The sequence below is a fragment of the Callorhinus ursinus genome, unplaced genomic scaffold, assembly GCF_003265705.2.
Source record: "Callorhinus ursinus isolate GAN/ISIS: 27379988/994484 unplaced genomic scaffold, GSC_fseal_2.0 scaffold15, whole genome shotgun sequence".
NCBI classification, from domain to species: Eukaryota; Metazoa; Chordata; class Mammalia; order Carnivora; family Otariidae; genus Callorhinus; species Callorhinus ursinus.
This window is the reverse complement of record NW_027397077.1, coordinates 15854297-15878887: the sequence shown is the minus strand read 5'-3', so window position 1 is coordinate 15878887 and position 24591 is coordinate 15854297. Positions and strand designations below refer to the sequence as shown.

At 41.8% G+C, this 24591-nt stretch overlaps 1 protein-coding gene across 10 annotated transcripts in view; it reads left to right on the top strand.

Annotated features, from left to right (window-relative positions):
• The window catches only part of FHIT (fragile histidine triad diadenosine triphosphatase), a 1472419-nt gene that overhangs the window by 1202123 nt on the left and 245705 nt on the right, over window positions 1–24591 (top strand). For all 10 annotated transcript variants that reach the window (XM_073901470.1, XM_073901471.1, XM_073901466.1 and 7 more), the window contains 2 exons: window positions 5708–5853; window positions 8233–8262. In XM_073901470.1, coding sequence (XP_073757571.1) covers window positions 5708–5853; window positions 8233–8262 — 176 coding nt within the window. The remainder of the gene's footprint in view (window positions 1–5707; window positions 5854–8232; window positions 8263–24591) is intronic.

Below are 24591 nucleotides of genomic sequence, written 5' to 3'. Positions count from 1 at the left end.
TTCTTCCTTCAAGGCTAGGTGTCTCTCAGCCTTTAGCAGTTTTGTACAATATCTTTGCGTTTCATAAAACCCATGGTTCTCTTCCACAATAGATTGGGAATTCAGGGCACACTTTTAATAAGAGGGTAGGCAGAGACTGAGTCATAATCGTACAAAAAGTGCAACATCACAGCATTGTGGTTAATAACAGGGATCTTGGAATTGCACAGGCTTGGGTAGAATTCTAGTTTTAGTCTCATGTTGAGTGTGCTGTCTTGCACAAGGTTCTCATTTTCTATAAGCTATAATTTCCTCATCTGCAAAATAGGAATTATAATAGTACTTTATGGGTTTGTTTGAAAGATGAAGTAAATGAGAGTACATATGTAAATGGCCAGTGATTATGGCCAAAGAAGGAATGTCTGACAGCTTTCTTGAAAGCTAACCATAAGTTGCTAGGACATTTTCAAGGACAGATCTTGGTCCAAATTTGGAGAAATAGTTTCTGATTTTAGAAAATTGAAATGCAAGACCATACTGAAAAGTTTATCTCACACCCCTAGGCAGAGTTAGATTCTGCCTCCTCTGTGCTCCCACAACATTCTGTACTGATTTCTATCAATAGTCTTCATCTCTCCGTGTTGTGATGATCTGTTTATACTGCATGACAGTTTGGGACATCAGAGTGTGAGCCCTTCAAGGTCAATTACTCTGCTGGATTCATCTTGGCGCCCTAGATGCTAGCATAAGCCCTGGATTGAGAGGAGGCTGTAGTGGTGGGATGGGTGGATGAGTGGGTTGCCAGCTGACCCACTGGTTGAATTACTTCCCCATTTGTAAAATTCACTTGAAATCTCATCTGCACTAGGAAGTGATCTTTGATTTTCCTCTGCTATGAGGAGTCTCTTTGTGGACCACAGGAGCTAAACTGTAACTACCCCCTTCTCTTCTTTAAAAAAAAAAAAAAAAAAAATGTTACTACTAAATGGACTTCTCTACTTTAGATTAGAGAGAGAGACCAGATCCCATATGATATTCTCTTTCACAGGTTCTCACCCATGATGAGTCCTGGATAAATATAGATTAAACTCAATTATGTAGATTAACTTCTTTGAGGGTTATCATGCATGTTGGCTAAAAAGTCTCTTCAGGGGTATTAATCCCAAGCAAAGAGGACTCAAAAGAAAGTGTGTTGTAGCAGCCGATGTATAATGTGGGATTTGCCCATTAACAATGCCTAAGAATCTCTAAATTAAATTATGCTGCATCTGTGACATTACCTTAAAACTATTGACATATAAACAGTTTCAATAGAATTACAAGAGCTGTCTGCTATTCTTCAAAATTAATTTGCTTTCTCTGAGTTGTTTGTCTATGAGAATCATGCAGCGCATGATACCCACCATCTTTAAGCAATATGGTGTTTTCTTCCAAGGCTTACGTACTTATTTTGAGAAAACGCTTTTATTTTCAGTTGGGTTTGTGAATAACATATTGTTCTGGTGCTCTCATGTGTTTGTAGATCATATGCTTCGTTCTTACAATTAAAGATGGCAGAAACTCCTTTAGTTGGATTGGGAGCAACACTCATGATTTATCTATATGATATTATCACCGTAACACATTTTCTGACTGTGATTAGTCTTTAAAAGCATCAAAAGTGCTACACAAGTTCATGAAATTTCTCTATCATGCTCAGGTGTTTTCCATAGAAAGTGACAATTTTTAAGATACCATAATGATGTTTGTCCAATATGCTATTTAAATAACAGTGTGGTCCTCAACTCAGGAAAAGAATGGAGCCCCCAAATAGTTCTAACTTCCTTTAGTTACCTCTTACTAATGTGATTCCTCCAAACGAACGGTTGACATTATTAGGTCCATGGCCAAATCTGGCTTGCCCCTTCTTTATGTAAATAAAGGCTGACTGGGATATAGCCACGCCTACTATTGTTTGTCTTGTCTATAGCTGCTTAGGCATACAGCCCACCAAACTTTGAATTTGACCGTCTGGCCTGTTGCAGAAAATGTTTGCTGACCTGCATTAAATCCTTTATGAACCTGCTTATATTTCGGGAGCCATGGGGTACTGGATTAAACTCGGAGGTCACCTGTAGTTGCCCTGGAGCCCTTGCCTTACTAAGGTGTCCCAGGTTTGGCAGCATTGGGTCCTTCCCTCTGCCTCTGTATCCTCTGAACCTCCCAGAGTACTGCAGTCACTTATTTTGGTGCCCGTCTCCTGGACTGGAAGAACAGGAGCAACTTCCTGTTTTCCTTTGCTATTCCCAGAGCCTGGCACAGCGTCCACACTTACCTGGTGCTCACTGTTCACTGAGTGAACAAATGAATTACAATTCCTAGTCAGAGTATAAAGCAGCGTTTTTATAGGTATAGTTTATCTGAGACTCTGAATAATCTAGATACCACTTCTTTCTCTTTTTTATAATTACATAAAAAGTTTTTTTTACGATTACATAAAAAGGGTTTTTCACAAGGATTTTACCCTCATCATTACATTTCCTTTGTGCTCGTATGAAAATTAATTTACGTTCAAAACAAGTTTACTTTTTTCCAGCTCACATCCAACATTGGTTCTGATTATGCTAAATATTAGGAAGAGATCTCTTGGAATTAAAAAAAAATCTTGCAGACTCTCCCAATCTTGTGTAGATGGCTGAAAATAAATGGATGTTGTCTCCATTTTGTCAGGGTCTTAGTACTCAGAGATAGCTGGTAAGAAGGTCTGCTTCATAATGTATTCGCTCATTGCAACAATGCTTATTAAGTCTGGTGTTCTGGGCAGGGGTGAACCAGTGGTAAATATGACAGTCTTCACTCTCGTGGAGCTGATGTTCTCATTCAGGTAGGTAGTAGCGAACCCAGAAAACTGCCAGGTGGTGGCAGGGCCTCTGGCAGGATGGAAGTCAGGTGACAGAAGAGAGAGTAACCGGGTAGCAGTTTAAACTGGTGGTCTTGGAGTGCTCCTTGGAGGGAGTAGCATTGGAATTAGAATTGGAATGATAAGAAAGAAGCAGCCATGCGAAGATCATGGGGAATTGAATTGTAGGCAGAACAAACAGCTGGGACAAAGGCCCCCCCAGTCTGGGAAGGAGTTTAATGTGTTAGACGAACAGAAGGAAGGCAAATGTGGCAGATGTATAGAGCATAGCGGAGAAGTGGGGGGAGAGGAGCTTCAGGAAGTAGGTAGGCAGCAGTGGGGACATAGCCTGTGTTCGGCTTAGGACATAGGCTCTTTTCTGCTCTGGTTTCAGAGGAACTGAGGGATGGTGGTTGGTCCTGACTTCCTGATGCCATTTAGTACCTAGAATGGCCTGGGGAGACTAGTGAGTCAGCTGTTGGTCAGGTCGGTGACTCACACAGTAGCCAGGAGTTCCAGAGCCCCACCCTGTGTAAATCCAGACCCATCTACCTCGCTATGGAGTCCTCTGAAGCCTACCTGTGTGTCCACTGCCAGGTCAAGATGCCTGTTTGTCCATCCGTTGGGTCCCAACAGAACAAAGACAATGATTACCTACATGAACACCTGCCCAAGTAAGCACCTTTAAAAGTTAACCCTATTTCATCTTATTCACATGGAAACATTGTTGCAGGCAGGTAAGAGGTTTTCTTAATAAAGGGTTAGATTTCAGGAAATATACATGTTGGGGCAACGTGGCCTAAATGGGCGGGTGAAAAATATTCACCTAAATGAGAATGTGTTTAGCCTGTCCAACTCTTTTGTGACATGTTGTTATTAGTATTATTAACGTTCAATTAATAATGTATGTGATATACGACCCTGTGGTTCAGTGTACTCAGGATGAAGTAGCTGACAGATTCAGCCATTTTGATTCACTTCCATAAATGTTTTGATTCCTTAAACATTGGGTCAAGCCAATCCTTAGCATCAGACAAGGAGAATGAACAGATAATAAAATATTTTTTATGGCATTGGGACAAAAAAAAAAGTTTCGGTTGTCACCGATATTACTAAAGTTATCAGATACAAAGAATTTCAGATTCGTTCCAACAATTTTGACAGTAAGCCATTGTTTAAATAAAATGTCCTTCCTTCCCCACGTGGTCGCTGTGTTTAGACATAGCTCACCATGACAATTATGGGTATTGTTGGAAGCTTGCAAAGTTGTCATCTTGCTGTGGTTTGGTGAAGTCAGGGTCTAAGGGAGTGGGGAGGGAGGAGGAAGGAGAAGGAGGTGCTGGGAGGAGGATGATGGGAAAAGGTCTCTTTTAACAAAGAAAAGGCAACTCAGTGGGAGTGGAAGCTGGCAATCTGCTAAAAGGAAATGAAAGGAAATTCTTCATTTCTAAACGGTTCATTGACCCATGATAATAAAGCAGCCCTGCCAAAGAAGGATAATTATCTTTTTAAGTATCTGATGCCCTGTGGGTGAAGGCTTCCCTTCTCCTCTCTTGAAAAATGAACTCAGATTAAACAAATGCTTCTTTCCCTAGTTTACCGTTGACATGAATTTCCTGATTATGAGCAAAATTAATCAGTTTTTCCTTTCTCCCCCCTCCCGCTTCTCTTATGGAAATCAGGCCCACCCAGCTGAGCTCAGTGCATTTCCCTTTGGGCTCTGAGTCCTACCAGTATGATGGTCTACAGTGCTTGATATGCTGGTGAGACTAGCAATCATAGAATTGGGGTTTTATTATGCCCTTTAGCTGCTTAGCTTTAGGCAAAGCATGCTCTTGTAAAACGAGAAGAAACGGGAAAAAAGAAAGAACAGAAAAGAGCATTAGAGCACTTTTTTTCTCCTGCTGGTACCTGAAATCTAAACAAAAAATAATATATCTATCTGTGTGTGTGTGTGTATACCGTATATATGTGTGTGTGTGTGTGTATATATGTATATATATATATATGCATATATGCCCAATTGTATGCATGTAGCCACACATATATGAGGGGTTCAGATACACAGACAACTGAAATGTTATTGACGGTGTAACATTGAATATTAATTTGCCACCAACATTTTTTTTTCCTCTAGATTTTGTTTGTTCAGGCCAATATCATAAATATGTTGACTTGCCTTCAGACGGTTTTGTGTGCCTAAGTAAAAATCAAAAAACCCTTTTTTCTTAAGTTCATGATTTACCTTCAACTGGCTTCCTGAATTCTTAATAATCAATTTGAGGAACACTTGTCATAAATTGCTTAACCCCATGGTGCCTCTCTTACCAGAAATGAAGGGCACTGTACATTTTCAGAATGTCGACACTCCTTTTACACAAAAATAAAATAACTCCTATAGTATTTTCATTACATTTTTCTGTAAAGAGATATTGAAATTAAAATTTTAATCATGGATGTTCTGCTTGCTTTTCCAACCCAGTGCCTTTAGCTGCTTGAGAAGACAGAGCTTTCGAATTGGGGTCAGGAGATAATGGTCCAGAATAGATTTTGCCTCTTGGCATAATCATTTCAGCCAGCACTTGAGTCTTTCTGAACATTAATGTCCCTTTCCCTTAAAAGAATTTCTTCAGTGTGCCATCCCTTCCCCTTCAAAGTATAATTAACCATGTTTATAAGCTCTTTTTGAACTTCCTGGAGTTTGGTGGTTGGTAAATATTTGTTCTTTTATTCCTTAGTCTTTGAGAGTTGAGGCCTTGGGCCAAGGGGATTCAGTACTGTGGGCATAAACTTCTTGGTAAAAATACTTCCCAAAGAAGCAAAAGTGTGCCTTAACAGAACTCACCACAGATGTCCTCGTGTGTCCCCTTCGGCCAGTGGAGCGCTTCCGAGACCTGCGTCCCGATGAAGTGGCGGATTTGTTTCAGGCGGCCCAGAGAGTTGGGCTGGTGGTGGAGAAGCATTTCCAGGGAACTTCTCTCACATTTTCCATGCAGGTGAGTGTACAGATAGCTCAGAAGTTATTTTTCTTCCTTTTCACACCCTAGCGTTGGGCTTTCTCTCTCTTTTAAGCTGCCATCTCACTTGTAAGGCAGCTGTGGTTGTTCATGTCTTTCATAGTAGCAGAAAAAGGTGTTACTAATCCAGGACCGCCCTACTATCTATCCTTGGCCCCGAGGTGGACTATGGAATGTCAGCTGAGACACTGTCTGCAGCATTGTTTACAAAGCAGGTAGGAAAAATAGACACGTGATTTCATGGGCATTAAGACATTCCAGATCTTTTCCTGGGACTGGGGCCGGACAAGTCATTTTTATTGCATGGTAAATATGTCTTGAGCACTGCATGGGCCTAGCCTTGCTCTACCTCAGGATAGGAGAGATATGCAAGTTACATGGGGCCTTGTCCTCAGAGGGTTCCTTTTCTCTTTAACTCAAGCGCCAGTAATTGATTGTGGATTGGTATGAAGCTGGATTGATCAAATATTCTGTGCGGCCTGCTTCCCAGGAAGAAAATGAGACACCAGCCGCCCCCCCCCCGCCCCCCGCCCCGATCACTGGAGATCTTTAGGCAGAGGTAGAGCCAAGTGGAGGAGGAGGAGGTCTGTGGTGAGTCATCAGCTGTGGGAATTGAGTAAATCAATATAACATATCCTGTGCCCCTTCAGATCCCCCTTGGGAAGAGTTGGGGAGTATCCATACCTAATTAAAGTCCTTAGTGGCCTTGAAATCAGATGACTCTGCAGGGACCCTTTGGAAAGAATTGACTTCTTCCATCATGTGATATCTTGCCCTCAGTGCTTTAGTTATGCAGAATATTGACCATCCTCCTTCAACTCTCCTCATGTCCCCACCGTAGACCTTCAAAGAGAACAGGTAAAGAAGGCCACTATTTTCAGGTTATGAAAGGCTCAAACTAAAACTGCTCTTAAATGCTTCTTAAAAATTTTTTTGCTGCCATGTCTGTGTTGAGAGTAAACTTCCCTTTAAAATACTGTGTGTGTGTGTGTGTGTGTGTGTGTTGCATGTCAAACCGTGTGAGTCACCTTCATGCAGGTAATTAATCTCAGGGTGGGTTTATCAAGCTTATGCTATAAATCATGTTTCCGGAGAGACCAGATGAAGGCAAGTGGCTGAAGACATCTTTCAGTGTTAAATGAAATGCTAGAAGAAAATTCACATTCGCTGGAAATAGCCAGGGCTAGTTATCTAACATGATTTACTAGAAAGTGAATCCCATAAACATAGGAACAGACTTGTGCGTAGCACCTGGAGTACTTTCATATATGCCGTGTTTTCAAACCCCTTAAAGCTTTAAACCACACTAGGATATTTATTCCACAATCGTGTGACCCTCCCTCCCCATGGATACATATATAGATAAAGGAAACCAGAGTTTTACAAAACAGCTACCCTTTCAGTGCACTCTAATCGTTTTTGTTATATTATCTGGTTTGTTTTTAGTGCTGATCACAACCCATTAAGCTGACTTCATGACCCACTAATGGGCTGTGACTTCAAGTTTGAAAAGCACTGATACATAGTTCTACTTAATCTTGGCCACAGCAGGCCAAACTTTCTTACCCATTAGTCTGGGTCACAGAGGCAGAAAGACTTGCTAAAAGTTGCAAGGTTTGATTCAGTTTTACAATTTTTGATTGTAGACATTGCTTTTTCTGTTATCTCAAACCAGCTAAACACTTGTTTTTGCTTTGTATTGTGACTGATGACTGGGTAAGTTGGCCCATTTTCAACTAAACCAATAGTATTGTTGGGTTTTAAAAGCTGAGAGAAGGAGCCAGGATGGGAAAAAGGCTCAGCAAAAATGAATGCTCCTACTTCCACCCTCCCGCACCCCCACCAAGGTCAGGACAGCCAGAGAGGGCCCACTCTTGGGTGATCTTCCCATATAAGATAGCCCATACTCTTGCTTAATGGATTATTTTTACAGTAGGTGTCTTTTTCTTTTCTTTTCTTTTCTTTTTTTTTTTTGAGCAGAGACTTCTAGTAATCAGACATTAATTAAACTACATCTGATTTAAAGATAACCAAAAGGTGTGATAATTTACCTCCTCAAACATTTCCAACCTTCCTTTAATGCAATTAAAACCATAGCCGAGAGCAAAGAGCATGGAAAGTAGCAAGAGGGTTGGCTCACTGGATAATTTATATCATTTTTATACATAACTTTTCACTTACTCTCAGGCAGAAATGGAGAACTGTCTGGTCCCACACATTTGACGTGAATGGTCCCCATGAGAATACTATAAATTAACACACAATGAAATTGGATCTAAATTATTAACAGGAGATATGGAGATACCATCTATCTGGTATCACCTCTGTTATTTATCTATTTTTTTTTCCTCCTTCCAGGATGGCCCTGAAGCTGGACAGACTGTGAAGGTGAGTGCTTATTATGTGCATACAAATTAATAAGGGGCAATTATGAGAACTAATAAAAATCACACTGAGCCATTTGCAGCACATTGCTGGTTCATTATGTTATCTTCGAGGTCAGAGAGACCCTCAGTGTTAGAGCCATAAATCCTGGCATTATAAACTATGCCAAGCAATATGTTTCCCATTAGTTGACAAGACATTTACCTTTTGTAGTAAAGTTATTATTGTGTAAATGCCAAAACAGAAGCTAAATCAAGAAGTCCAAAGACAGAGACAAGTCAAAGGAGTTCTGGGTGAGGTCTCATCTAGGGAACAGCATGTGAGCCCTGTGTGGATTGGCAGGTCGCATGTGAAGCCGGGGTGTCCGTGTTCTTCACACATCCTCTTTCTGCCGCATCGTTCTTGAGCACCAGGCTACATGAGGTGCTTGCCCACGTGCTTGCTCACAGTTCTCCCTTCACTGCGTGCTCTGCTTCTCTCTCTTTCCACCCACATACCGCATACTTTTTCTCCCTTTGTACTTCATACCAAAATTCTAACCTAATGGAGTCAGTGGAGCTCAAAGATGGGTTTTTCAATGTGCTAAAAGAGGAAAGGAGGATTTATTAGGATACTCTCTGCTTCCCTAGTAAAATAAAATAAAAGAATAAAATCCTGGCTGATTCTGAAGCTGGATTTCAGCCCCCTTCATACAAATGCAAATTCCTCTGCAGTTAGGTCCTACACCTAAATCATAGAAAAGGCTATTTTTTTTTTTCAGTGCTAGAAATCAGAAGGAAGTCAAACCAGGGTGATAATAATGTGTGATACTTTGCAAAATACGGTTTTATGGCTTCAAGACTTGCTGTGAGCAGCTAAGGTAATGCTTGGTTCCAAACAGTGCCCCCCAAAAAACATAGTTCTTTTTTGATATTAGTTTGCATAGGGCTTTAATGTTTAACAGAGCTTCTGTGGGACTTTTAATAGAATCTCTGGGAAGTATTTGTGAGGAACAAATGTCCTATAGGGACTGCCATCAAGTTCTTTATGATAGAAAAGAGCCAGCCTCCTGATTGCTCCAGACATATGATGTCATAAGGACGGAGGGGACTCATAGCTTCCCTCCACCCCACTGTCCACCCCCTGCCAGGCTCCTAAACATGCCCCCACTAAAAAGAGTATAATATGAATAGCTTCTTTTTCAAATCATTTCTTGAAATACAAAACACAATGTTTAAGTCTGGTTGCTAGTTTTTTAAAAACTCAGTATGCAGGGCTCAGTCAGTTAAGCGTCTGCCTTCGGTTCAGGTCATGATCCCAGGGTCCTGGGATGGAGTCCTACATTGGGCTCGCTGCTCAGCAAGGAGCCTGCTTCTCTCTCTCCTTTCCCGCTATTCATGTTCTCTCTCTCTCTCTTAAAAAAAAATCTTAAAAAAAAAAACGAACTCAGTATGCAAATGTAAATTCCAACAACACCAGATTTAGTTAGATGCTGTGTGCACTATCTGACTGAATTCCTTCAGCTGTTGGAAGTACAGCTGTGGATGAATAGCTAATAACGTGGGAGAATGCACAGACCCTAGCAAGTGGAATGCACAGGTTGATAAGATGTACATATTAAATATATCATTAAATTTATATGAATATATATGTAATATCTCAAAATTTCATCTTGGAATTCTGAAGGGGGTATTAAAATTATGTCCTATACAAGCAGGCACTGAATAGAGACAAAAAGTAGATGCATGGTTGCCAGGGCCTGGAGGAAGGAGGGCATGGGGAGTGACAGCTCAGGGGTCAGGGTTTCTTTTTAAGTTGATGAAAATGTTGTGGAATTAGATAGTGGTGATGTTCTTGCAATGTTATGAGTATTCTAAAACCTACTGAATCATACATTTTAAGGTGGATGATTTTATATTTGAATTCTATCTCAATTAAAGAGAGTAATAAAACACAGTAAAAAAAAAAAAAATCCAGTGAACACCAAGTCTAGCAGGGCTGGGCCCCAAGGCTGTAGACTCTCTGATTCTAATCGTGACCACTTTTTTGGTGTCCCAGTTATCTAGCCAAAAAAATTAATGGTTTTGTTAGCTTCAATGGAGTAATCCTTCGCCTATAGGACTCATACACGAAGTGTTGAACATGATTATTATCCTCACCACTGTTGTTATTTAACATGAGTTAGTTTTTTTAACAATTCCATATTTTTGAATCAGTAGATTGTATTGCTTTGGACATCTCTTACCTGTTTCCAGCCTAATCACAGAATTCCCCCAATATGCATGAGGGGGGGCCTCTTACATCCTTTGTGGAATATAAAATGGTGAAAAGAAAACAACCACACACGTACAGATGAAAACCTCGATTGGTGTATGACAAAGTTTAGAAAACTGTCCTTTTAGACCAAGTCCACGTATGTGAAATTGTCTAATCTATGTTTTTCCAAGTGCATTCCTTATATTACCTGCACAAACATTAATTTTGGTGTTAGTTAAAAAAAAAAAAAAAAGTTGACACTCTTCAGTTCTCATTCTAAATCTTGAATCACCTACTTAGATATTTAAGTGTTTGGGGCTTGGGAGTCTTCATCGTGAACCAGCACACCATGAGTCTTTTCAGAGGCTGGCTGTTGATCACCCTCGTTATTTTATGGTGATAAAACAGTAGCTGGTAAGGGCCGCAACCCCCTGACGCGTGGAAGCCAGCCTTCCAGGAGCCAAGCCCCCAGCGAGCCGGGCAGCACCTTCAGTATTCAGTTGTCTGGTTCTGAATCCTGCAGTTCAAGACGGAGCACTTCATATTCTGAAATTCACTGACTTGCCCCTTTCGGGGTAGCATTTGACAGCCTGCCGTGGAGCGCACAGTGACCGTGAGCTTTATCTCTGCCTCTGTGTCTGACTCTTGGTATTCTGCCTGATGCCTGGCTTTGGAACCATTTATGTCTCATACTGGGTGGTAAGAACAGTAAGCCCAGTAATGATCTCTTCCCCTGAAGCCACTGTTATTGTGAGTGAAGGTGTACCCCTGCGTGAGACTCTCGAACGTGGTGCCCCTTTAGGGTTTTTTTGTTTTGTTTTGTTTCGGGGGCTTTCGATGCTGTTTTGCAAAGAACAAGGGTGGCCCCATCTACTTAGTAATTCGTAGCAGGAAAGGGAAATTGGCTCTTATTTTTCAGTTCATTATTCAGTCTCCTTTTGAATTCAAAAGTAATAAAGCCCTGCTCTCTACCCGGTGATCATTGCAACAATTTGGGCATCCTGCAGGCTTGAGAAACAATCCTTTTTTTTTTTTCTGGTTTTAGGCATGTATCACAATATACATCTGCATATCACTATATATACGTGTACAGCCGTATGTCGCTATTTTATTAGCCTTTTCTGACTCCCATCCCCCATCTGAAGTGGCTCTGCCAGAGCCTTTACTCCCTATCCTATCAAGGCATTCTTTGCTGTTTTTTTATTCGTTTGTGTAACTGTTTTTGTTTCTGTACCTATATTTCCTTAGCCCCTCAAAAATGGTAGCTTTTGAGCACCTGCTTTTTGTCATTGTCTACTATGGCCCTTTTGGTTGGTATGGGGAAGATAACGGGACTTTGACAGAGCAAATCTCTGCTCGTCAGTTTCTAACTTGAGTTAAAGCAGCCAATGATAGGTATTGCATGTCAGTGTGTAGTTGGGGTGTCGGTTTCTTGGGATTTCTCTCAAGAATCCCCTGTATTTCAGGCATCACTGACAAAGACCAGAATTTCCACTAATCAGGTTCCCAGATCATATTCCAAAATGTGATTTCAACTAGCCAAATTATTAAAGGCGGTGTTCTGCCCTTTAAAAGGGATTCTCCTTAGTAAGTTTAATGTGAGATATCTTTTAGAATACTTACTATGTGCATCTTTGGGTGGGAGGGTGTTTGAGGTATATTAAAGAGAGAAATTTATGGCAGGCAGGTAATCTAGAATCTCATAAGAACTATTTATAGAATATGCTTGCTTACCCTTTTCTGTGTTTGTGGACTTGAATCCCCTACTTATTTAATTTTCTACTATTAAGGCAGTGGGAAGCGTTTTCATTACTATTGATATATTAGCAGTTACTTTTCAGATTGCTTAGGAAAGAACAAGAAAAGGAATTCTTTTAAAAAGTGTGATTTAAAAATTAAAACCAGGGGCACCTGGGTAGCTTAATCAGTTAAGCATCTGCCTTCAGCTCTGGTCATGTTCCCAAGGTCCTGGGATCGAGCCCCGCCTCAGGGAGCCTGTTTCTCCCTCTCCCTCTGCTGCTCCCCCTGCTTGTGTTCTCTCTCTCTCTGTCAAATAAATAAATAAAATCTTTTAAAAATTATAAAAAACAAAAAATTAAAATTAAAACCAAAACAAAAGCGACTATTCCATTTACTGAGGGGTCTCTATGGTCCTAGAGCAGATTTTCTAGTGGCGATTTGGTAATCTTTTCAATTCATGAACATAGAAGACATTTTAGCTCTTCATGAAGTCCAGTAGTTAATACACTTTGGTGTCAGTCAAAGGTTCCATAGGAATATTAGCTCTACTATTTTACTGTGGACTTTGGGCAGGACTCTTAACCCCTCTGAACATCTGTGCCTTCATTTTTCAAATGGAGGGATTCCTGCCTATTGTACTGAGTGATGGCGAGGAGAAACCAACATGAATAGATAGCCCAGCCCACCACATACTGTCCCTGGGACCTTGTGCATGTCTCTTAATATTAACCTTACCCTCAGTTTTCTCATCTGGAAAATAGGCACAGACTGGACTTAAGGAGAATATACTTGACATTGGGATTGTTTGTGGCCCTGCTGAGTTCACAGTAACACACTGAATTCTGTCACTGTTAACTTTTGCCATTTTGCTTAAATTCTTGGGAAAACTTTCTTCTGATCATATGACTTGTGCTTTGAATATCGACTTTAAATTTATTATAAAAGTGACCAGTTGAACATTCAGAAACCTACCTTATTAGTTGGGGTGGGGGAAATCTCTACCCTGATATATTTTTAGCCTCTGCTGTACCCCTACAGTAATAGGTCACTCATGGTTCCAAGCCAAAGTTATACTTCAGTTACTTGAAGTAGGTTTTCACAAAGCAGAAACCTGCCCGCCCCCTTCTGCTGATTCGGTAGGTCTGGTGTGGGACCCAGGACTCTGCATTTTAACAGATACTGTAAGTGATTCCCATGCACACCTTAGTCCAGTGCATAGCATCAAACTAATGAGAAGATACAGAGGAATCTCCACATAACTCCTGGCTTTCAACCCAAATGAATTCCTAAAATTTGGTGTGCACGGAATGGAGAAATTGACATCTTGAGAATGAAAATGATTTTACTCGACTGTTATTTCTTATTTTCATCTGTAAAGAAATTTCACGAGAGCTGTAATTTGCCAGAGAACTTTTATCCTTTGATTAAAGCCATGACAAAAAGTGCCTCGCCTGTGTTTATATCTCATGCCTGCACTACTGCGGGAAGAATTCGTATTTTAAGGACACAGTAGCTTTTATCTTGTGGAATTGCCTGAGAATTTACATCTCTTCTCTCACAATGAGTCCAATTTTGCCTGAATTTGGTAACCCAAAACCGATTTTGGTGCTCAGGGGATGGGTTAGGGTATACGTGGGGGAGTGGACACCTCCAAACCTGCCCCTCCCTTCTGGCACGTATGTGTGTGTGACTCTCCCCCCGGCCCCTTCTGGTGATCTGGGGACAAAACCTCTGGAGCCTGGCTCTCCAGGCAGTAGAAAGGAACCATGAGCCTGCCCGTCTCCTGTGGGAAACTTTCTCTTTCTTTATTAGACCTCGAGCCTTCTTCTAAGTAGGTATCAAATCATTGTGTTTTTCCATTTCTAAATCGTTAATTTTGATTTGCATGATGTCATGCAAAACCCTGAAAGAAAAATTACCCAAGCCCCCTGGTGTTTTCTGGTTACTATTTATTTTTTTTCTTTGTTCTTTCAATGTCACAGGCAGCTTCGGTAGATGGGATGGGGGATGCTGGAAACGGAGTGAGGATGGAGGGGAAATGTCATCAGGATTCCAGCATACTGACAGAGAGGGAGGTCTCTGGAGCCAGATGGCCTGGTGTCAATCCCAGAGCTGTCACCTACCAGTCATATGACCCAGCAAAAGTCAACCTTTCCTAGCCCCACCATTCATCTATAGATTGTTATAATGAGGGCCTCAGAGATCCCCTACCTCCTAGGAGTGTTGTGAAGACCAAGTGCCTTTAAAACTTGACGTACTTGACGTACAGTACATCTGAATAAGTGTTTGCTTTAGTTTTATAATTTTCACTTAATCCTCATCACCCTTAATAGTGGGCATTGGTATTTTACACTTGAGGAAACCATGGTTTATGGAGGTAAAGTAACGTATCAAACCACACCGCCTGACTGATAGTAGAGCAGAGATTCAAACCCAGGCCTGTCTGAGAGCAGGCTCCATTATATCACGTGGCCAGCTATTCCTAAAAAACACCTTGCCTCCAGTACGCACAGGGGAAGGTGCACAAGGAGAGATTTTGTAAATATTTTTGTCACCCTCAACACAGATTAATTTGTATTATTTCGCTTTGCTTAGGATAATACTGGCTTCTCCCCCCAAATACCCAGAGAATTCTCTCTGTTTAACTTTATTATACAGGTGAAGGTTAACTAAACTAAATGCTGCTTTATTGCTTTATGTCAGTTTGTAGCAGAATGATATGTTTTAGATGTTTAATTTTTCATTAGTGCTACCAAACAAATTTCTTTAGTGTAATTGGACGACCTGACCTAAGCAAAGTGGATATTTGGCCGTTAAATTTATTTTGAGATGCGTAGAGCAGAAATATGGCAAATGTTGAAGATAGATTCTCAATGCCAATGTTTTATAGATTTCAGTAGGGTGTCTTTTACACCTGATGTTCAGTTGGGGGCTTTTATGTAATCACTGTCAAGTCAAATATCCTGTGAAAAGCAAAGTGCTCTGTAGACCCAAAAATGCTGTATCAACGTAATGTAATAAGTGTAATTATTCAGAGTCACCTACTTACCTTTGTTGCTGCAGTCAGGGATAGTCACTCACTCTTGCCGTTTTGCTGTGGAATACTAAGTGCTCAGTAAGTCATCACCGAAGGAATTTCTTTTTCACTCTTTTGCTCTGTATGTTTCAGGCCTGGGAAATAATGTGTAAAATTCTCCAATTCCGTACAACCAGCTCATGGTAGGTTTAAAGTTTTGAACCTGTGGCATCTAAATAGTTGGCTTAGCCAAAATGTCAATCCTATGTAAACAAACAAAAAAGAGAGAGAGAAAAAAAGAAAGAAACATGAAAGAAAAGGTAAAGTTAACTCAGCCCAATTAGTCATGTGACAAGGATTCAGTTTTGATGAGATGCGGTCATGTCAGTCTCAGTAGACGAACCATTTGTTATAAACCACATCACACACCTTATATATCACATGGGGAGGGAACATCCATTAAATAATGTGTGATTTGGTTGAAATTGGACATTGCAGCCGAAACGGATACAGATAATATTATAAACTTTTGTTTCAGGAGTTATTAACAGCAGAAATAAAATATGGAAGCAGATTCCTTATAGGCTGTCTATATTAAATGTAAAAATGCAGATCTGTATATTGCTTCAAAATTTGGACACAAATAGGGTTGGGATCCCCTCATGTGGAGACAGTAAGGAGAAGGAGCACACTGTAGGGTGTCAGGGGCACCCAGGGACCTTCAACTCCATAGATATGTTTTATTTTTAAGTTGAGTAATGTGTACCCCTTTGTTCATTACATTATTTATATTTTGTAATATCACTGCTATTTTAAATGTATTTTGAAAAACAATATACAGCTTTCTCTATAATTATTTTTTTCACAGAGGTCCCAGGGGAAGGTTTTCCATCAAGATATGACTATTATAACTCATTCTTTTTCCTTTATTATCCTTAGCTATAACTGGTTCTCATACTTCCTACATTCAGATCTCTGATAATGGGGCCCATAAAATAGATTTTTGGAAAGCTCACAGTTGATTCTATTGTTGCCCAGATTTAGGAACTGCTGTGTTATGTATTTCTATAAATACATTTTGATTCTGGGTCAGTGACCTAGGCAAGATTCTTGCTGCCATACCCACCCTAAGTTACTCAGTCCCTTTTAGGGGCTCCTCTTTGCCTTTTACACTAAAGCCATTAGTAAAATAATTCTTAAGATCCAAAAGCAGCTGGAATCATAAGGATTTGATGACTGAGCCTGGGTCAGATGGAAACCAGCTTAATGAATAATAGACATGGCAACCTGCAGAGCTACAGACACGGAAAAATTAGAATAATGACCTGCCTAATGACACTTAAGTGAAAAATATGGGGCTGGTGGAGGATCCGTCATGGCCCTTGGGCCAAACACAGTGAGAAATTCTGCTCCCTCCCCCAGTGTGACTCATGTTAGTGCTGGGAAAGAATAATGTTGAAATTTTAACCTCGCGTGTCACAAGCATTGATACTACACCTGTGGTCTCATAGCAGATTCCCTCTGTGGAGAAGCCACTCATCTGCCAAGATTAGGGAAATAGAGATGGACATCTCTGGAAGCCTCCTGAGTCAGATGAATCCCAAACCTCAGGGGGAGGGGACAAAATGGATGGTTTGAAATCCTTCTGAGTTCATTTGACATAAAGATAATATTTTGGGGTTGTGGTAATGAAAACTCCCATCCCCCCCAGTTGTTTATTCTCTTAAATAAGCTTTTCTTGTTCCTGATGTTACACGAAAAATCAACATGAAGTTGTGTAGGTTGTTGATCTTGCCTACAGTGGTTTGGAAGAATAAACAACGTTGAGTGAACAAAGCGAACTCACCAAATATTCTTTTACTTCGTGGCGAAATCCATTTATCCTAATTTTCACATTCAGATACCCCACCATAGGGTCCATGTATCAGGACCTATTTCCTGAAAAAATATTTTCTTATCATGCTTTGTGTGCTGGGGCCCTGAAAAACAACCCAGCTGGGCCTTTTATTTGTGTTTCAGTTCATCCGTCGGTTGTAAATGGTATGAATTCCCCGATGTAATCAGGTCCTAGCAGTATAATTTTGACAAAACTGTTTAGCCGTGGAAGGAGTAAATATGATTCCAAGCTCAGCTCTGCTATCAGATGACCAGAGATGAGAGTCACTCTCAAGGAAGAAACTCAGAGCCTGGGATAATTTGGAGAATCCCAGAAGGGTAAATGACCTTGGAAGGCATGTGGTATCATCACCTGTTGTGCATATGATCCCCCTCTGTAGCCTTTAAATTGGTCTGTCATCTTCCTCTCTATCTGGAAACCCAGTGTGCTGTGAGGCAGCCTCTTCTAGTTTTGAACCGCTTTGACCTATGGTTGATGATGAAAATTTCCTCACCATGAAAGGTATCCTGTCTCTACCTCACAGGAAACGAGCATCCTGTCTGCTCATGTTTTATTACCTAGCACTCAGTCTTTATTATTTTAATTTATTCCTCCAGTGCCTACTATGCACCAGGTATTGTCACAGGCCCTGCTAGACCAAGAAGAGTGAGACCTAGTCTCTGTCTTTAAGGGCAGTCTGAAATAAGTGCTGTCGCAAAGAAAGACTGAGGGGTTGTGGAAGTTCTGTAGTACCTATGAATTCCTCTCCCAAGAAGTGTTTGGTGAGCACCTACTATGCATCAGGTACTGCCAGGCACTGGGGTACAGTGGAAGAACAAGCATCCAGGGAATAACTTTCAACCTATTGTCTGTCTTCGTCTACATCCAAAGGGACATAGGAAATATTTGTGAGCTTTGAGCAGTATTAACAAGGCAGTAACAGGGTGCTGTGAAAGGAAAAACACGGAGGGAGGAAGGATGGTGGAGTGACTGCCCTAGATAGGGTGGCCAGCCCAGGCCTGCTGCGGAGGTAAACTGAGACTTGAGGAATGATAAGGATCCATCCCAGAGGAGAGCTGGGCAAGAAAGAGCATTTTGGGCATAGGAGACAGCAGCAATGAGCTTGGCAAATTCTAGGATCTAGGAGATGATTGACAGCCCTGGGGAGCATGAATTTGGGGTAGAGAGAGGTGAGCAAGAGTCATACCAGGCCTTGTACACCCTGGTAAGGAATTTTAACTCAATTTTAAATGTATTCGGTGTTTGCATTTTATTCCAAGGGCAGAGGGTATTTCACCTGTGCCAGATGTGATGGGTCACCTTAATTAATTTGGTTTTTCAGTTTCTAAGCCCACTTTTCTAGAACTTGAGTAATTTTGTCTCAAATCTATTTTGAGCACTGTGGTTGTCTCTCTTGCATGCTTTCTAAATTCCTCCATTATTTAGCAGCCAAGAAGTTAGGGCGTGTTTGAATCCATCTCTAACTCTAGGTGTGAACCCTGCTTGGTCTATTTCAGGAATTGGCACACTTTTTCATAAATGTCCAGATATTAAGCATTTTAGACTTTCAGGGCCAGATGTCGCAATTTTACACCTGCCTCTGCAGCATGAAAACAGCCACAGAAAACATGTAAATGAATCTGCACAAATAAATGTGGCTGTATTCCAATAAAGCTTTATTTATAAACCAGGCTGTGGGCTGGATTTGGCCCAAGGGCTGTAGTTTACTCATCCCTGGCCTAAGCCATTTCTCTCTGCCACAGTTAGGACCTTAGTTAACTCCCACCTAAGCCGCTTAGAGGGTAGGATTCCGTTCGCTTTGGAGATGGTTGTTCCCAGCATCATGGAGAATTTGTATCCACTGTCTGTGGGAAGGGACATGAATAAGGAAGCAGTACGCTGACAGTTGCTGACAGCTACCTTATGATTCCTGGGGCAACCTGCCTTAGAACGAAGCAGATGCTGGGGCCGGAATGGCAGAGAGAGCGGCTGGACCCCTGGTGACATTATTGAGTTGCTGAATTAACCAGTCTCGAAGCCTGCACCACCTCTAGACTTTCTGGTTAGGTGATCCATTCAAGCCTCCTCTTGTTTAAGCTGACAGAGTTGCATTTCTTGCCACTTCCAGTGGAAAGCATCCTCAACTTGATCATCTGCTCTAAAATATTCAGTTATCGTTACTCCTTAATATGCTTAACTGGCAGTTTGCTTGAAGTGCTGCTACATATCTGCAATACTCATCACACACCAACGGGAATCTTTGAAAGTTGGAGAATCAATGGCCCTAGAAGAGCTTAACTTCCAATAGGCTCCCTTTGGTGCATGACCACAAGGTAATTCCATTAACTTTAATGATGGTCGTGCCGTACAAAATGGGCCCTGTTAGTCTATTCTTCCCCTTCTTTTTAACATTAAATCTTACCCTGCAGCTAATTCTTCAGGGTAAGATATGTGCACCAATGCCATTCATTTCTTGGCCTTTATTAATATATGCAAGACTCTCTCAGGGAGGGAGTCGAGTACATTAAAAATGAATCCACTGCCCCACTTGTCACCTGTAAGAAAACCCCAGAGTCGGGGACATCAATGGATTATTATTGATTGTTCTGAGAGCCAATAAAATCATAAATATGGCTCAAACAATTACTGTGGCCACATTAGCAAATTATCAAATCTATAACTTGCTTTGGAGCCTGGCCTCAGAGATTTAAATAGAATGCCAGAGGGAGAAAAGTTGTATTTTAGGAATGTGACAACCAGGGTGAGGATAGAGAAATTTATGATATAATTTGCTGTGCAATCTAATTGAGAATAACTGTTGGATTTCTAAAAAGTGAACTTTGATTAGGTTTAGCAATCAGAAATAAACCGGAAATATGGGTCGGGTTATAGTTTTCTGAGAGTCTGTCAGGAGGGGGAAAGGAAAGTGTTCATTGCAAGGAATCACTTTCCTGGGTGACCTTCTACCCTGCCTCCTGTGTTCCTCTTTCCTGTGTGCAAATAATTGGGTTATACCTGAGACTAGCCGGCTCTTTCCAGAGACGTGCTTTTTACTTTCTTCACCGAGTGTCAATTTTCCCCCATTTAGAAATAAATCAATTCAGAATGAAATTACCCAGAGCATTCATTTTTCACCATCTAGTAAATGAGGCTCTCTAAAGAACACAAGGTCCTCCCTCTTCCAGTTGAGGCTTAATAGCATCCTCCTCTTACACAGAAGTAGTGCAGAGCTGTTGTCCCTGGCTTCTCCAGGCTTTTCATCTTTGGTGGACTGCTAGGTGGTATTTGCTCTGTAACGTGTACATTGGTGTGTTCATAGATGCCTTTGCATATTTTCTGAAGATCTAACGTGCAGTCGGACTGCCAGGTTTAAATTTCTAACCCATAGCAGGTTGGGACACAGCTGCCTGGGGCGTCATCTCCTCCATTAGCCATTATCGTCATTCATCTGAAGCCCTGGCCTCAGCCGCGCTCTGATGACAAGCACACCGGTGGCTAGGTTTTCAGGAATGGCTGGGCTCATCTTTCAGCTCACTTCAGGAAAGTAGGAAAGCAATTTGCACAAAGATAAAGGAGAGTTCATAGTGATCGGGATAGAACTGGCTAACGGATTTCTACAGGCAGTCAGCAAAAGCTTGAAAATCCAGCTGAGAAATGATAAATTACTGCTAACTGTCCTAATTATCCCTTGACACTCTGTGTTGAAACCTGACTAAATTTTGCTGAAACTTACAAATAGGAAGGAAATTTAAGGTTTAATAAATTATCCATAATAGAAATGCTGAGAGAGAGAGGGAGGGAGGGAGGGAGGGAGGGAGAGATGGCTACTGCAGAGGGCTCATATTGATCACCCCACAGTTTCCTGAGCCTTAGGGAGAGGTAGGGGTAAGGTGGTGGGGGGGATGTGTTAGATAAATTGTAACGTTAATTACAAACCTAATTGATTATATTCAGCAGGCTCATCGGGTTGAGGAAGACTATGAGTCAACTCCCAAGGTCATTACAGTAATAGCCGTGGTAAACGGGTAATTCGTGTTCACTTGTGAACATCATGTTCTTCTCTGCAAACAATATAACCAAAGTACTAGTTTTAAAGGGTCACACACTGACGAGATGTACTTATTTCTTTGTATTTTAATACAATCATCTTGTACTAACTCATCTTTCATGTTTTATAGTTTCAGCTTTACCCTTATCCCTTGTATAAATCCACATAAAACCCTTCTGGTGAAGGCTGGCTTACTCTTGACCAGCTATTTTATTCCGCTTTTAGATAACTCCAATTAGAAAAGTGTGCTGTTTCCTTTTTCATTTTCCTCTCTTCCTCCTCCTCTTCTTTTCCTGTGAACCAGCAGGCAGAAGACTGGAATCTTGGCTCTTTCGTTTTTCTCTCTAGAGTCTGGGCAGTCTGGTCTAATCCTGGACTTCCTCTCCTGCTTGGAAACCTTTTAGGAATTGGAAGAAATGTGCTCTTGTCCTTCTAAGGACTCATCAGTGCCTTTAACTGTGTATATGGCATGGTTTTTCCTCCTTTGCCAAGCTTGTCCCCACATCTGGGTGTCCTTTGGGGATTCTTCTATTTTAAACATGGTGCCAAGAATCACGTGGGGGCATCTAGATGGCCTAGGAGCAAGTGTCTCACTGCAGTCCTTGGTACGTAGTAGGCTCTCATTCAGTGTTTGCTGGGCAGGAGGATGGCTCAGAGCCTCGGGGTGGGTGTTCGTGCTGTAGATGAAGACTGTAGAAAATTAGATGGTCAGAAAAACACTGTTGACAGTTACAGGCACTGCTGAATGGTGGGGATTTGTTCGCTCCTTTTCATATTTTGAAGACCACGGAATCTGGTCGATGATACAGGATCCTATGATGTCACTACTCTCAAGACCAACTGGGCAATAAATTGATAGAGCTGCTCTTTGATCTCACTGTGGACAATGCTAGCAAGGGAATGAATTCTGAGCTAATATTCTTAATTAAGTCATGATCTGTGGGGGCTCTTTCCACACCAAGGGTGTTTTCAGAGACTGACCGTTCTCGTGTCTAATACCCACCAAGCTTTCACGCTAATTATTTTCCCTCTAGCAGGCATGCAAAAGTCACCTAGATCCTTTTGACTCTGGGGGGTGACAATTAGAAGCATAATTTAATGAAAAGCGGCTAACTCATTAAATTCTGGGGGTTGGAAGGATCACAGAATCTTTGAAGTCTGAAAGCTATGGACTTTTTCTGTGGAAAAACTCAGGTATACATGGAAAATGTTCCATTTCATTTCAGGGGTCTCCTGGCCCCCCGACACCTGTCCACGGAGTGCTCTACTGGCCTTGCCTGAATTGCTGTCTTCCACCTATATTCCAGGGGCAGGTAGTACTACTAATGTAAGTGGATGGGATAAATCTTGAGGCAGGTTGCAAAAAGCCACGTTCCCCGCATTTGAGAGATTTACCTTGTAACATGTGTCTCTCACTCATGGGAATTGTTTGCTCCATGGATTCAAAGTCTGGCTCCATCTACTCTTAGTTGTGAGGCTTTAGGCAAGTGGTGTAACTCTCTCTGCCTTTGTTTCCTTGTCTGTGAAATTGGACCCCCACAAGATCTTAAGGTTACTCCCCTTTGCACAGGATTTTGTGAGTATCACAAAAATCTACGAATGGGAAACTCTCCCCACGGTGCTTGGCACACTGTATTTTTACCAGTGATGTATTGAGACCCGAATGCTCACCCAGCCTCTCTTCTAGCTTCGATGATGACAGCAGAGCACGAGGAGATGCAGACCCTACCCTCAAAGAGAGCATCCTCTCGGGTCTTCATCTCCATCACCCCTGGGTCAGGCAAGGCTGATGAGAATGTCAAGAGAAACCCCCGGAGAGGAGTTAAAGTGGAGTCCAGTTGGTTTCCAGCCCCTTGTGTTATCCTGTTAATGGGCCCAGAATTCTTATTAATAGAAGCACATGGGTTTCCAAGCAGTGTGAGCAAATGAGTCAAACAGAACTGACTGTGCAGAGCTAGTTCTCGCAAGCAATGAAGTCTACCAAGTGTCCTTGGGAGGGTCCGGGAGCTGTGTGTATCACCTCCAGACGCACACGTCTGCAAAGCATGTGCCCCTGAGACAGGTGTTGGCTCCTTTAAGAAACAATGTTACTAATCCTGTGCATCGTGGATTCTTTAAAAAATGGGCAGTAGCATATAGCCCAGCCAAGATAGACCCTTATTCTGATAACGGAAAGTGGGGATTTCCTTCGCCTCTAAGGACCAGGTGTGACCTTAAGCCACCCTCGAAATTCAGATGAACTCATTTCAGTCAGCTGTGAAATTATACTTCGCTCTTCAAAAGACTAAGTTTGACTTGAAGATAGAGTTAGGAGACATTAGAAGTTGAGATTTGAGAGTTAAAAGGCTTAGACTTCAGAGAGTTAAATCTCAAGTTCAATTTAAGAGTGCAAAATTGGAAGTTTACCTGGAATTGAGATTGAAGATAAGTTTTAAATATGAGGTTTTGTTCTCTTTTTATTATTATTTTTAATGCCGCCACTAGATTTCCTTTGTAGCTTCCTGTTGCGGCCGCTGATTTGGGGGATCCAGGATGTGACGGTCAGGAGAGGGGCAGAACTGAGGACATCCAGAGCTCAGACATACCCCGGCCTCCACGGGGTGGGAAGTTTCTCCAGCAAAGTTGGGGATGGATGGCGGCGCTGTTTCCCCGGGAGAGGGGCCCTGCTGCCATCCTGCCCCACCTGTCACAGACCCGCTGCTGGCCTGCATAGACTGACCCCGGAGAACATTCGTTAATGCAAACACTCTGCCATCTGCCCTGCTGCTGAGGCTTCCAGACTAGAACAGAAACAGATGTGGTGTCGGAGTAACTTAGTGAGGAAACAAGCTGAAGGGGGGAGCTCAGAAATAGCCCATCGCATCGTGAGCTTGTCCTCACCCTTGGCCCTGGGAGCCTGGCCAGGCAGTGCTATGTCTCACTGGTGGCCGGCTCTCTGTAAGGCTTGTGAGGTTCGTTTGGCCTGCAGTCTGGTACTGGGCGGTTTTGGGGTGATGTGTGACTTGCAGGTGGCACAGGCGTCGTGGTGGGAATCCCTCAGCAGGCCCCACTCCTGGTTTGCAGTGCGAGTGGGGGTGCCCTCCTTAACCTGCTATTTCAGAAGCGGCACAGTGCCAGAGCTGTGAGAAGCATTTGTTCCTCTTGTCAGATGAGGCATGGGATTCTTTTTTCACTTGAGAACTCTAGGGAAGAATGAATTCTTTGGTTGAGATGGTGTCAGTGGAACTTCTTTTGTGATGATGTGCCAAGGCCATTCTAGTTGGATTTTCTTTTTTTTTTGACAGTGGATTGTTGGTATTACTGAGAGAAGAATATGGGCTTTCATTAAATGAATTGATGGTTACCTCATCTTTCAATAACTGTAATGAACATCTATTTGTATTAATAGTAATACTTTGCATTTTTTAAAATTAATTG